This window comes from Cynoglossus semilaevis, chromosome Z (genome assembly GCF_000523025.1).
Source record: "Cynoglossus semilaevis isolate Cse_v1.0 chromosome Z, Cse_v1.0, whole genome shotgun sequence".
Taxonomy (NCBI): Eukaryota; Metazoa; Chordata; class Actinopteri; order Pleuronectiformes; family Cynoglossidae; genus Cynoglossus; species Cynoglossus semilaevis.
The window spans coordinates 8,118,789-8,132,861 of NC_024328.1; the positions used below are offsets into that span (position 1 = coordinate 8,118,789).

General features: G+C 38.0%; 1 protein-coding gene across 1 annotated transcript in view; it reads right to left on the reverse strand.

Annotated features, from left to right (window-relative positions):
- Positions 1-13,973, reverse strand: part of LOC103397828 (mitogen-activated protein kinase 1-like) — a 43,006-nt gene extending 29,033 nt beyond the window's left edge. The window contains 2 exon segments of the mRNA XM_008336223.3: positions 13,398-13,479; positions 13,482-13,973. Coding sequence (XP_008334445.2) covers positions 13,398-13,479; positions 13,482-13,542 — 143 coding nt within the window. The 5' untranslated portion in view covers positions 13,543-13,973.
- Between the last annotated feature and the right edge of the window lie 100 nt (positions 13,974-14,073).

Below are 14,073 nucleotides of genomic sequence, written 5' to 3' on the forward strand. Positions count from 1 at the left end.
TAACCTGTTCCGATGGGTCTCTGTTTTTGTATTTCATAATATATTTTTACAGAGGTTAAATAAAGATGAATGAATAAATGAAGCCATTCATTGAATAAGCATTTGATAGTCTTTATTTTTTACATTTCTAATTGATTATTCACCAAAACATGTTATTTGTAAAACAAACAAAAAAAAAAACAAATAATCTGAGGAGCCATTTGGGACCCGAAAGAGTCGATTTTTTTCAGTGAACCGAGCCAAAAGAACCGGTTCTCTAAAAAAAGAGCCGAAATTCCCATCAGTAGTGACTGAGTGAGAGCACGGAGTAGAGCCCCTGTGCTTACGCATGACGCACACACCCAGGCGGAAGAAGAAGTAGTCCCACCAACCGAGCGTCACTTAGACAACATCTCAATAATTTGGATACTTTTCACCATGTTTCTGTTTAGGATACACCTCATCTCAGAATGCGTAAGTTATCAAAAGTATCGATATTTTGATTTCGGAATCGATTTCAGAGCATAAAGATCCAGAATCGGAAGTATCGATATTTCAGGATCGATCCGCACATCACTAATTGTAACCATGGCGAGGTGTCGGTGGCATGAAAATATGGAGGCGAGATTGCTAGAGCTGTGGCACTGTCCACAATAAACGTAAACAATAAATAATAAATAAACAATAAACGTCTCCGACTCCAGATGCGCCTCTTCTATTTCGAAATTTCAGCGCACAGTATCGTAGCAATCATAATGACAGCCTTCTTTTTGAATAGCATGTTGCTAATAACCGGCGTCGGAACTTTCAAAAAAATCTTTATTGACAGCTGTCAGGGGCCGACGAGCCGTTTTCACCCGCACAGTGTGGGCTCTCTGGTCGTGTTCGATGATCGGACCGTACAGTGTGAGCACATAAATCGTGAGCTTTGTCCGTACATCAATCGTAGTGTGTGATGGTATCAAAGACAAGATTTTCAAAAATCGTACAGTGTATGCCCGCCCTTACTTTACCTGAATTGTTTGTTAATCGCTTAGTAAAGTTTGAATAAACAAATACTTTAGTTGTAAGGATTTACTTAAGTTTTTAAAAATATATAAGTAAAACAATGCATTAAATACAGAAATAAAATACAGAAAAAGTACCTGGTGCAGAAAACAACACTGTACAGTATGTACAGTACCAATGAGGACACCGTCAGGGTCAGCTGTTTTTCTCCTGCACATGCCTGCCCTTAATGTTAAGCTAAATAATATTAATAATAATACATTTTATTTCAAAGGCTAAATTGTTTTTTTTTCCTTGTTTGAAATGTTTAAAGAGACCTCCAGTCCAGTTCACTTGTTCAGAATGAGGCAGTTTTATTTGTCATCTTCCTCTACATTTACCATCTGTAAAACACAGTGAGATGCACTCCACTGCTAAAACTGAATTAAAATAAATGATCACAAACCTGGTTCTTTAACTGCTACCCAAACACTAGACAGAGAATTAAAACACAGCCACCATTTTAACCAGTTTAAAAAAGTGAATAAATGCATATTGTAAATGGTAGAATTTTCACTGTGTTCATAACTGTGTCCAAGACCTGTGTTTTTGGAAACCCAGATCAAATCACTCTGACTTTAAGTGTTAGCTGATATGAAGCATAATTCCGAAATCTTCCCAATGACACAACACTTTCAGTCAGACTGGATGATTGAAGAGGCAGCTCAAATACCTGATGCCTTCATCGTCCAGTCATGGTGACTCAGAGGCCTTTAAAAGATGCCGGCTATTGTTTCAGGTTACAGAAAAACAGCGCAACAAATGAATAATGAGTCTTTCAAGACCAACACAAAGTTCACCAATATTTTCTTTGTCATTATCAGGAACAGAGGATATTTAATGTCTCAATTCTCCCCAGCTCCTCTTTTTTCCCCTTTTTCTTGTGGTCTAATCTTTAACTGTAACCACTTTCTGTCTTTTAGAAGAAAAACAGCTGATCTTCAGAACGACCAAACCAAAACCTGTGTTCTCCAGATTCATCATTCACACCTGGCCAAGCATATTACTGTACATTAAAAACAGGAGGAGGACTGACAAACACCTGCAGTGTGTGACAAAATAGGAGTAAGAGTTGCTATAGTGATGCAGGAGAAGGGACCGAAATGTACACAAGTGTGCCGGCCTTCTGTGAGGGAAATATAAGTGACCTTCCTTTCCTTTTCCTTTGAAAGTAGTGTGTGTGTGTGTGCGTGTGTGGGAGGAAAAACTTCTCCATGCATGTGTTCTACACCAGCAGATTCTCTTGTGTACAGAGACACAAGGAGGAGGAACAAGACGTATTTATCAAAGCTTCAGAGCAGTTCTGATACTGAACTGACCAAGCATGTTGAGCACAGACATACTGTATTTGCAGATACAGTCAATAGCACAGCCTCCACCAATGTCTGACACAGTGTTTTCTTACACTGGTCTACAGCCGGGTCTCTAGTTTCCTTAAGTAACATCAGACAGAGAACCCTGTTTGACAAATATGGGTAAATAAAAAAAATAGCACAAAAACCCCAAAAAACTGCTTACCACAAATTGACATGTACACCATAACTACATGGTGTATGTGTCAACAGTCCCTTAATAATCACCATTAAGGGGCAGTCATGACATCAGCCATATTTGTGGTAAAATAACCATGAGCCAGTGGTTCCAAGCTAAAGTGAGGTTAGATAGATAGAGGGTGGGAATTTGCCATTTCCCAGCTTGGCTGGCCATTTGGCTGGGTCCCTCCAGATTTGGAGCTGCTTGACCAGCATCAACAAACATCACTAATTCTGAATTGATGGTAAAATCACATTTATTTATTTTTTCTATGTTCAATCTGATAAAGATCAAGACTCAAAGACCAGGAGATGGTAGGACAACTCAGTAATAAATGGGAAAACAACAAGATTAAAAAGAGCAAGAAAAAGAGCAGAACACAGGTTTTCGAATGACAGAATCTTAGACGTGCATTTGACAAAAAAAAAAAAAAAAAAATCAGCAAGTCAACATAGATATATCTGTTCATTCTCCCAGATTTGATTTAATTTTCACTAGTCAAATATGCTCCACAATCCTTGCAACTACAAGTAGGTCAGTTAATAAGTGAGGGTAGAAATGTACATCATGACATCATCAATATACATAGATTGAAACAATTTCCTCTAAAAAAAAGCAAACTCAATCAACCTGCTGTAAGACCCTAAATATGTCATTAGGGATTTTTTTTAAATAAAAGATATTATGGTGTTAGAAATTAAATCTGATTTAAATCTACTCCTGGAAGAAGAAATGAAGTTCCATAAACATATCTGTACAAAGCCAGTTAAACTGTGACCAATGTTTTTCTGCAGTCTCACCCTGCTCTGCACAGTTCTTATATTTAGTCAACAGAAAAGTCACAAAATCCTAAGTCACAACAAAGTGCAAAGTCAGGGTAATTCTAATTTTCACTACATTGCACAATGTTTACGTAGCCAAGCCCTTCAGTTCCTCGCCAGTTTGTGGAGACATGTACCAAGGGAAACTCTTTAAGGAAGTGCAAAGTGCAATGAGTTGTGTGAAGTACCACAGTGTAACGCGTCTGTGTCAGCCTTATCACAGAGAGGCGGACTTTACATAATGACTCCACTGCTCCCTGGTACTATGGACTATTGTAACTGAGGCAACTGCTGTATGTGTGGTTCATCTGACTGGTGGAGGCCGCACCTGGTTGAACACTCCCAGGCTGTTAAAGATGGCACCTGTCTAACACAGCTGACCAGTACTCTGATGTTAGAATGATTGCACACATGACCTCAGCTTTAACACAATTATGTTTTTTTTAATATTTTATACGAAGATGTAAACGTTGTGAGTTTAGCCGTCGACGGACTATCCGATGTGACAAGAATTAAATTTAATTAAATACACTAATATCAGAGAATTTAAAATCTTATTTTGCATCAAAGAACTGGCAAAATGAGTGACTTACAAAGGGAAATCATCTAGCAGCCTACTGTGGTTTTGATGAAGAGGTTTTTTTGTGCACGAGTGTATTATTATGTATTAAGATAACTCTTATTTTATCATCTCTCTGAGCATGCTCCGTGGCCAGAGACAGGGTTTCGGTGAGGGAGGGGAGGACACTGTTTCCAAGGAGATGGAAATACAAGGCTTTAACACTGCGGCTGCTGTTATGCAATGAGCCCGTTACCATGACAACATTCAGGGGTTTGGGTTGAAGGAAGGGGGAATGGACTATTATGTTTAAGACTACAATAATGCCCAAAATCTAGATATAAATGTTGGGCACCAACTATGGCCCGACTGTAGGTTTTAAAACTTTGCATCATTGCAGCTGCATCAGCCTGTTGCACAGCACAGGTGTGAGAACATATCCACATGCCAATATATTGTGATATTTAATTTCATAATAATGTATCTATATTCTACAAGCACTGCATCTATAAAAAAATTAACATTAATATTCATGCTGTTGATTCATTTGATTTTGGTTTTATTTATTCTCTAGATTGCAAATGTAGATCCCTCTGTTCCAATTTTAGTAACCTGATGTTAAGCATGTAACAGCAATGTGTGTTTACTGTGCTGGCAGTAAAAAACTCAATATATCTATGTGCCTATAGTATTGCAGCATATCACAATATATCGCATTGTGGCGCCTGTATCATGATACGTATCGTATCACCAGATTCTTGACAATACACAGCTCCAGTAGCTCATTTGATAAATAGTAACAACATTCGATGTTGATGACCAGATCTAATAATTCTTAGTTATAATAATAAGTCTTACTAAATATTAGCATTACCATAAATGCATAAACAAGGCAGCATAAAAAAGCCACAAGGCCTTTATAACTATATCGAGTTGTTTTCAGCAGAACAGCAGATTATCTGTTCTTATTCTGTCGGTATGTTGATAGCATACATTGATGTTGGTGGTGGCTTAGTGGTTAAGGAAGCCGACTTGGGTCCAGAAGGTTTCAGGTTTGAGTCCACCAGTGGCCAAGTTACCACTGAGGTGCTCTGAGCATGGCACCGTTCCCAAACACTGCTCCCCCTTAAAACTGCCCACTGTTCACCTTGGTCATGGGTTAAAAGCAGAGGTCACATTTGGTTGTGTGCAGTGGTGTGCTGTGTCACAATTACATGTTGGAACAGTGAGCCACTACTATTTGCATGACCATCAGACAAACAGTCTGACAGTGAGCCGTTCATTCAAGCATGAAGTAAAGCATCACTGAAACAGCACAGTGGATAAGTTATCTGGTCTGCAAATAACAGAGGTTTACAGAAGGTACATTAAAAATACTGAGCTTTTAGTAGACTTTGTTAAATATAACATATAAAACACTTGCTTTGATTTTAGTAATAAACCAAAGCCTTTGGCGCGTTCATTAAGGACACATCTGCCTTTGGTAACATTTCATTTCAACTGCTAACCAAACAGGACCTGAGTTTATCTGTTGTCATCAAATACTGAAGAAATCTATCTTCAGTTTGTATACAAAAGTATTTCAGAATTTATTTTTATCACCAAGCAAACAGTAGGAAACTGGTCAGCCATTTAAACCAGTGTTTCCCAAACTTTTTTCTGGGGACCCATATTTTAAGTCACAAACCTTCGCGACCCAAGTCAATAGACATTGTTGGTAAACTTCTGGGAAACATGATGTGAGATGACCCAAAGAAATGCAGACATGTTGTGAATAGTACCACAACACGTTGGTTTCTACCACAGTGCTGTTCACAATGAATGGTCCTACTACTGTAATACTCATATGCAGAGGTGGGTAGAGTAGCCAAAAATTGTACTTAAGTAAAAGTACTGTTACTTCAGAATAATATTACTCAAGTAGAAGTATAAAGTAGTCATCCAAATAATTACTTGAGGAAGCAATTAAGTAAAAAGTACATGGTGAAAAAACTACTCAAGTACTGAATAACTGTTGAGTAACATTTATTTTTTAGGTTTATTTTTTAACGTGCATTCAATCAGATAAAATTACAGAGGAGAGTTTATCCCATCAACAAAATAATAAAATAAAACAAATTATTTCAATACAGTAAAATAAAATAATCTTTAGGTAAGTTAAAGTATTTCAATAAAAAATAAAAATCAATAAAATAAAAACAGTACATAAAGAATTAAATATATACGAAATAACTTTAATTACAGCACAGCACAACAAAAACTTCCAAACCTCTGGACCTGTAGATAAAAACATGTCTTTGAGGCTATAAGCAGATTGAGCTCATGTAACCTAACAGGACAAACATTCACCTATCCACAGCAAAAAGAAAAAAAAAGATTGGTAGGTCAAACCTATCGCAACATGTTTCCTCAGGTTGGACGATGAACTTTTCAAAGCTGAAATATCCGTCTGTTTGGGCCAACACAGAAGGCTCCGCATGATGAAACTGCTGTTTCGCACTGTTTGTAACGTAATCATACTTTTAATATGAGACCAGGGGTGTGCCTAATTGTCTTTGTCAGCATTGCTGACCGTTGATTGTGCTATTTTTTTTTCTGTGGTGGATATTGACCGCTAAACTAATCTGTCCTGCCGCCGAGATCGAGAATGGTCACGTGACGAGACTGCACAGCAAGGGCTACATTTGATTGGTTACACTCGCGCGGTGGAGCCTTGGTCAGAAGTCACTCTCTGACAAAATACAGATACTGGATCGTGGATCTATAGAGAATATAGCTAAAGCTTTATCCAGTACCTCTGTAATGAGTAACAAGCTCAATATAGTCTAATATAGTGAAGGAAGAGTACTGTTGTTTCTTTATAAATCTACTCTAGTAAAAGTATAAAGTATAGTGATTTAAATCTACTCCTGGAAGTATTTTATTTTGAAAAACATACTCAAGCAAATGTAACGGAGTAAGTGTAATTTGTTACTCCCCACCTCTGCTCATATGTTAGTGTTAGGTAGTTAATAACAAGACCAACAAGAGGCTAACTTCACCATTTAAATATAAACACTCTCTTACTAGATCTTAAGGATGGCTCTAATAGATGTGTGGAAGTTTAAGACCAACATTAAAATACAATATTTACACAATTAGTTTTTCCACTTTTTTACCATTTGCCAATCATTTTCTTTTGCCATATATTTTGTATTTTGTACATATCTTTGTGCTTTAGCCTTGCATAAGAGGTTTTATGGCAGAAAATGAATAAATGTCAGAGACAAGAGCTTTGCGTTCCTCCATAATGAAATAAATATAAACATCATGATCGCCATCATGCGTGTTGACTAGCATTTAACATTAACCTCAACCAACACCAACAAATAGAATTTAAATTATGATGCCATGAGCTCTTTATCCACACTGATTGACCCCTGCCCCTCCAACACTCTCACGCCCAAACACAAGCAGCCATCACATCTCATATTGTAACTTGAGAAGACGGGTTTGCTCTCGTTTTATTTCATTTTCCTCGGTAGAATGAGGATGCAGCCGGGGAAGTAAAGCAGTTCTGTGGTAAACGCGCCCATCAGGCCCTGGTGATGAACATCAACATCAGCTTCAATGCAGCGAACGGCAGTGTGCGTTGTGAAGGACATTGTGCTCATCTTGGCAGGCATAATTGCCCAAATTACACAAATTACACCTCCTTATGGATCGCTCAACAGGATTTCTCAAAGTTTTGAGCTGCTCATTCTCTCCCTTCCTCTCCTCATAGCTGGTACTGATGTCAGAGGCAGAGGGGTTACCATGGAGATGTGCATCACAGTGGCATTTCAAGAGGATGGCTCATGGCAGCATGAAGCAGAGCATCGGCAACAGCTAATTATTGGGAGGGTCAAAGACTCGATATTGAGATTCAAGAGTCCTAGCAGGACAATGACCCTAATGACTTTTCAAGGTCTCTAATGTAGTTTCTTCAGTTTCTTTATCGTTATGATGATCAGATCTAGTCAAGGGAGTCAAAATACTGTGACAGTAAAAGAGAGTAAAGCAACTTTGACAACAAAGATGAATTGACAAATGGTGGCAGTATTGCAACAAAAGGAAGCTGACCACCATAAAGAAAAAAAAAAACTCTTAAGATCAATCAATAACACTTTGAAACTTACTCATTTTTTAACAATGTTTACCATTCAATTCACTTTTTTCACGTTTTTAATCCAGTCTACACCCACACAACCCATTTGACAACAATCAGTGTCAGTCAGCCATTCAGTGGAACACTTAATTACTGCCCTGCTCTCAGTAAGGCTGGTCTTATGCCACTGGAAGTTAAAGCCTCTGCTGGCTGAGGTGATATTTTAAGCTGGAAATAATAACATTTGTATCCAGTGTGCATTAGAGAAACAATACGTGAATGGCTGGTGGAATTACAGTGCTTTTCATTCTGCTAGTTAAAAAGATGTAAAGTTAAAGTAAGCTTAGTTATTGCATTAAGTGCACTGGGGTGCAAAACCAGTGCTGCACCATAGCTAACACCTGTTGGAAACTAATTTAGGGGAAACAGTGTACAAGTAAACAAATGAGTCATCGGCATGGATTGGTACAGCGGCCGTTAACCCCTTTGTATAGAGAACAATGCATTACTGTCACCTTCTGTCATTCACAGGAAAGGTGAATGAAAATGTTACCATTATTAGATGAAAAAATCATTTAAATTACTTTAGCAAAAATCTGGAAAATGTAATCATTAAAAGTACCTCAACTTGACAGGATTTAGAAGTACAGTAAACCCTTGTTTTTCGCGGGGGTTACGTTCCAAAAAGAACCCGTGATAGGCAAAATCCGTGAAGTAGACATCTTTATTTTTTTTTACAATTAAATACTCAGAAAAAGAAGAGAAAGAACGAACAAACCATTTTACAGTCTCAACCATTTGTTTCACAAACGAACGGAAGATTCATTAATTCCATAATGCCGACCTACAGCCGCATAGCTTTTACCTTCATTTAGCATGTCCAATAGTTTTACTTTATCACCAATAGACAGCATCTTCCACTGCCTTTTGGTCCCTACCGCAGGTACTTTTGCCGGTCCAGAGCGTTTTGTCGACATTATGGGGTTTGATAAACTCGAAATTGCAAGAGAATTTGCACGTACGTAATGTCAATTTGGCAAGCTGTTTTACGTACGTGTACATATTAAACCCCAACGTTATTGGCGCACAGGTAGAGAAGAAGCGGAGTGACTTTTTAGCCAATCAGAATGCAGAACACAATGCACGATGCAAATCCGTGAAGTAGCGAAACCGTGAAAAGTAAACCGCGCTATAGCAAGGGATCACTGTATACGATAATGTTACACACTGAATCTACAAACAAATATCTTATACTATTTACTTTAGATATAATCCCATATCCCTAATTATTCAGGAAATAATCCTCTGATAAAAAAAAACAAAAACAAAAAATGCAGTATGTGTATTATGAGTAATACATAAAGAAAAATCCAAACAACCTGATTCCCAGATTCATGTGTTGTGCTTTCTATAGTTTCTGCCAACGTACGCAAGTGAAATAACTTTTGGGGATTCAAACATTATGCTATGGGAGAGAAATATTCTGTCGTTGTTTCATTGTTACTTAAAGGTAAAAATATTTTCTTTTGTGACTAAACTTTCACCAAAGATTGACTGATCTAAACTGATTTCTTTCTCAACTACACAAAAATATTTAAATTTGAAAGTCTGTATACGCAACAGTTCTTACAGAATAATTCCAGTACATTTATAAGGTTAGAAACTTTTTACCAGGTTCAGTGTCTGCAGCAAGTGAAGATGTTCACAAGATGGTTAACATAGCAAGGCCATGTAGATAATGACCCAATAAAGATACACTTCCTGTTGTGGTTTAAAAAGGCTGAAAGTGCAAACCTCTGGCTGTCCATGAACCACACTTTGCTCCACTTCTTTTGGCTTCTGCACTCTGCATTAATGCAACTTGTCCAACTGACTGCTAGAAGACCACAGCAAGACAAAGTAAAAGGAGGAAAAGATCAGTCCATTCCCGGCACAAATAATAACAAGCGTCAGTGAAACGCTTAGGAAATTCCATCTGTCGACAATAAAAGTATAAAACACCAGTTTAATCTTAATTCCTTCATTGGTCGTCACAAAAGGATGATCTCTTTTGTCCACACACAGTTTGCCAAACTGTGATGCATCTTAGAAATGCTTATTTACAAAGTTAGGAAAAGTTAGGAAATCGACTTTAATGACTCAGGGCCAATTTAAAAGATTATGCTTTTGAGGTCATTTTTTTAAGTATCATTTAAAATCCAGCAAAAGACCATCAACTTTTATCTATGTGAATAATTTAATAAAAATGAAAATACATTTCCCAGTGTTATGAGGGGTTTTTATATTATCTTCTTCTTTATTCTTGTTTGGGATGTCTCGAAGTATACCTAATACGTTTAATGCTAAACATCTGCAGTTTTCATGTCATGCAGGGTCTTGTTTAAACTTGCTCCGGTGAAAGTCATGAATGGAGAGAGTCACTCCAGCTGAAGAATTCAGCAACAATAACTCAGTCAGGAGTGTTTTTCAATGACGTAAGACAGAAAGACATGATATTAGCAAACTTGCAAACTGCTGGTTTAGTAGTGATCTGCGTACACAGGCTATGCCAAGTACAGATATTGCTTGAAAAAAAAGAAGAAGAAATGAACAGTGTTTTGCCAATTATTTACCGATATATAGATATACTGTATATAACACACAGCACCACCAATGACCTATGTGGGAACTATAGATAAAGGGCAGCTTATAGAAAGTGAACTACATGATGTGAACAATCTCAACACCCACACTGTGTCTGTGACAAATAACCCACCTTGAAAGTGGAAAAAAAAAAATCCCACAAGTTACCACTCGCAAGAAGTCAACATCATTAGCTAGGTGGAAAAATGAGAGCACTTCACTTGGTGTTGGACATGACAATAGCTTACATAATACAGTGTACAGTGTGTTTTCATCTTCCTAAAGCAGGGTTCGACTACATGTAAATGAAGCAGCAGATAAATGTATTAGACTTTGAGGAGAGTGTGATAAAAACATTATCATCACAACCTATTTAATAATGAATTGGAAAAAACATAGTCCTTTGCAGCTTATCCTCTGTGTAAACAGCAATTAACAGCAGTTACAGGAATTAATGGAGAGTGAACAACACTGTCCATCATTAAATTACCATTCAAATATGACATGTTATGAGGTGAACAACCTCAACACCCACACAGTGTGTGATAAATGAGCTGAAGTGCAGAAACACCAGAGCGATTATAACCCACCTTGAAAGTGGAAAAAAAAAAAAAATCACACAAGTTACCACTCGCAAGAAGTCAACATCGTTAGCTAGGTGGAAAAAAAAACCCACTGTCCCATTTAAAAGAAATGCATCTGAATTGAACACGATTTCACAGAAATTCCTATGATCACATTGTTCAGGTTAATGTTTTGGGGGATTTTTTTCTATAGATCTGCTGTTGTTTTTTTATGTTGTTTTGTTATTTTATGCAGCTGAACTGACATCAAAGAACCAGGTTTGTCAGAGATGGATGTGGGATATAACCTTGACTCATCTGAAGAGTTTTTTTAGGTGGTCCCGTGTTAGTTTCTAAAGCAAACCAAATGCTGAAACATTGGCAACAGCCAACAGTTCGAAAGCCATTGGTGCCAGTGCTTTTAAAAAGTTTACAAATACAGTCAAAACAAGAAAGTCTCTTTCTCTTTTTTTACAAGTAATGTATTTTATCACAGACACCAATCCTGAAACAACAGTCCCAATGTAAATGTAAAAAGACAATCATATTATTGGGATATTATTGGTCATGGCCAATGACATGTCCCGATGGCTCTTTTATTTGATGATAAAGTCTCTCTTCGTCCTCCGCCTCAAAGCAACCCCAAGAACAGTTGTTCTAAACCAGAAGGGAAAAACCTCAAATATTGACTTCAATCCATCTGAAAGCAGCCTATAATTCTCCCTCATTCACAAGTAAAGCTGCACCATTTGCCAATGTTTTACTGTCATCCTGGTTAAAACATTAACCAATGTTTCATCCGGTATTACCAATCAAGTAGACTTATATGAACACACATTTACAGTGCTGCTTGAAAAAAGGATAGATAGATTAGATAGATTAGATAGATAGATTAAACACTCCAACGTCATTGTCATGTCAACAGACATACTTTATGAAAACTACCAGTTTCAGCAATACATAATAATGACCTTAAGTCTTAGTTCTCATTAGGAAACCCAGCTTTCCCCAGCAACACTAATGAAAGTCATCTTTGTTTGAAATGTGTTGTTGTGTCTAAGATAACCACTTCTCGTTAGCGTAATGGTTAGTATAAAAAACATGAGGCAGAAGACTGGGGTTTGACTTTCCTACACAACACAATAAATTGAGGAGCTACATAATTACATAAGCTTCACTTGAACTAGAATAACCAGTAATAGCTGGCCCTGGATGTATACATTTGGTGATGTTGGCTTTGATTTTTCAGTCAGGAAAATCATATGCAACCCATCCTCTCTGTAGGCAACTCTCAGGAAATTCAGCTAGCCTCAAACCTAAATGAGAGCACTTTACTTGGTGTTGGACATGACAATAGCTTACATAATACAGTGTACAGTGTGTACAGTGTTTTCATCTTCCTAAAGCAGGGTTCAACTACATGTAAATGAAGCAGCAGATAAATGTAATACTTTGAAAAGAGTGTTATAAAAAGATTATCATCTCAACCTATATAATTACGAACTGGAAAAAACAGTCCTTTGCAGCGTATCCTCTGTGTAAACAGCAATTAACAGCAGTTACAGGAATGAATGAAGAGCGAACAACACTGTCCACCATTAAATTACCATTCAAATATGACATATTTTTATGAAGAATGTGGGGAAAATAAACGTATGCGCCTTACGGGTATTCAATGACCACAAATAAGAACTCTATAAGGACGAATACCCACACTCCCAACTGAGTAAACAGTACAACTAAAGAAGACGACAATGTAACGCGAGGTCAAACTTAATGTTAACAGAATGGCATACACACCCATGCTGTACAGACATGAACAGTAGTCCAACTGTAGAAACCTGTTCACCGCTGCTCACAAACTACATAAAATAGACTTTTACTAAAGTACACACAGCACGAATCTTTGGCTAAAATGCGCAGTCAGTGGAAGAAGTAGAGATAAATCTGTTTATTCAGACGTGATTAAATCTCTTTTCCCCCAACCGCCAGTTTTCAGTTCGCTGGAACCAAAAACTATTTTGACCGTTTGTTTTTTTTTTAACTTAAAACAGATGAAAGTTCGCCGACATGATGACTAAAGGTGTGGGGAAACAGAAGTCTACACAACACACATGTAAAAACAAGCCCCGTCGACGAACACTTACCAGACCATTCCGTAGGCTCCCTCACCGATGTAGGTAAGGCTGCTGTACCGAGGCCCGACGTCGAAGGCCTGCCCGCGGAGCGCTCCGTTCCCGGCCCGGGGCTGGGCCCGCAGCCAGCAGGGGCAGGCACGGCAGCTGTCGCCATTATGAAGACTTGCTTCTTAGAAGGCTATAAAATGCAAACAGAAAATATCGACTAAGATATGAAATCGGCGCGTCAGTGTCAGCGCGTGCTTATATTCGTCGTCGCTGTGACTGTCTGCAGCGGACTGTACAGTGAAAGGCCTTCAATACGTGAGAAGTGTGCGTGGTTTTTCTAGCCGTGCCTTCAGACTATTATGGGGCTGTCTCTGGCAGGAGTGAGTAGCGGAGAGCGGTAGCTGCTGCAGAACATAAAGGAGGTGGTCATGTGATCTGCCCCCTCCCGCCCACTCAATATTTCTTTATTACTTTTTATTAAACGACACTGTGTTGCGTTCAGGTCCAATTTCTTCAACAGTTCATTAAATGTCTGAATTTAATTTAAGGAACACAACATATCAGTTTTGAGCTGAGTTAACAGGGCCGTTAGTAAAGACGTTGGGGTCCAATTATTCATTGGCTGTGATTAGCCCCCTCTATGATTTTCTTTTTATGTTTCCATGACGTGAAGACCTCTGTTGTCTGAAGGGTTCAC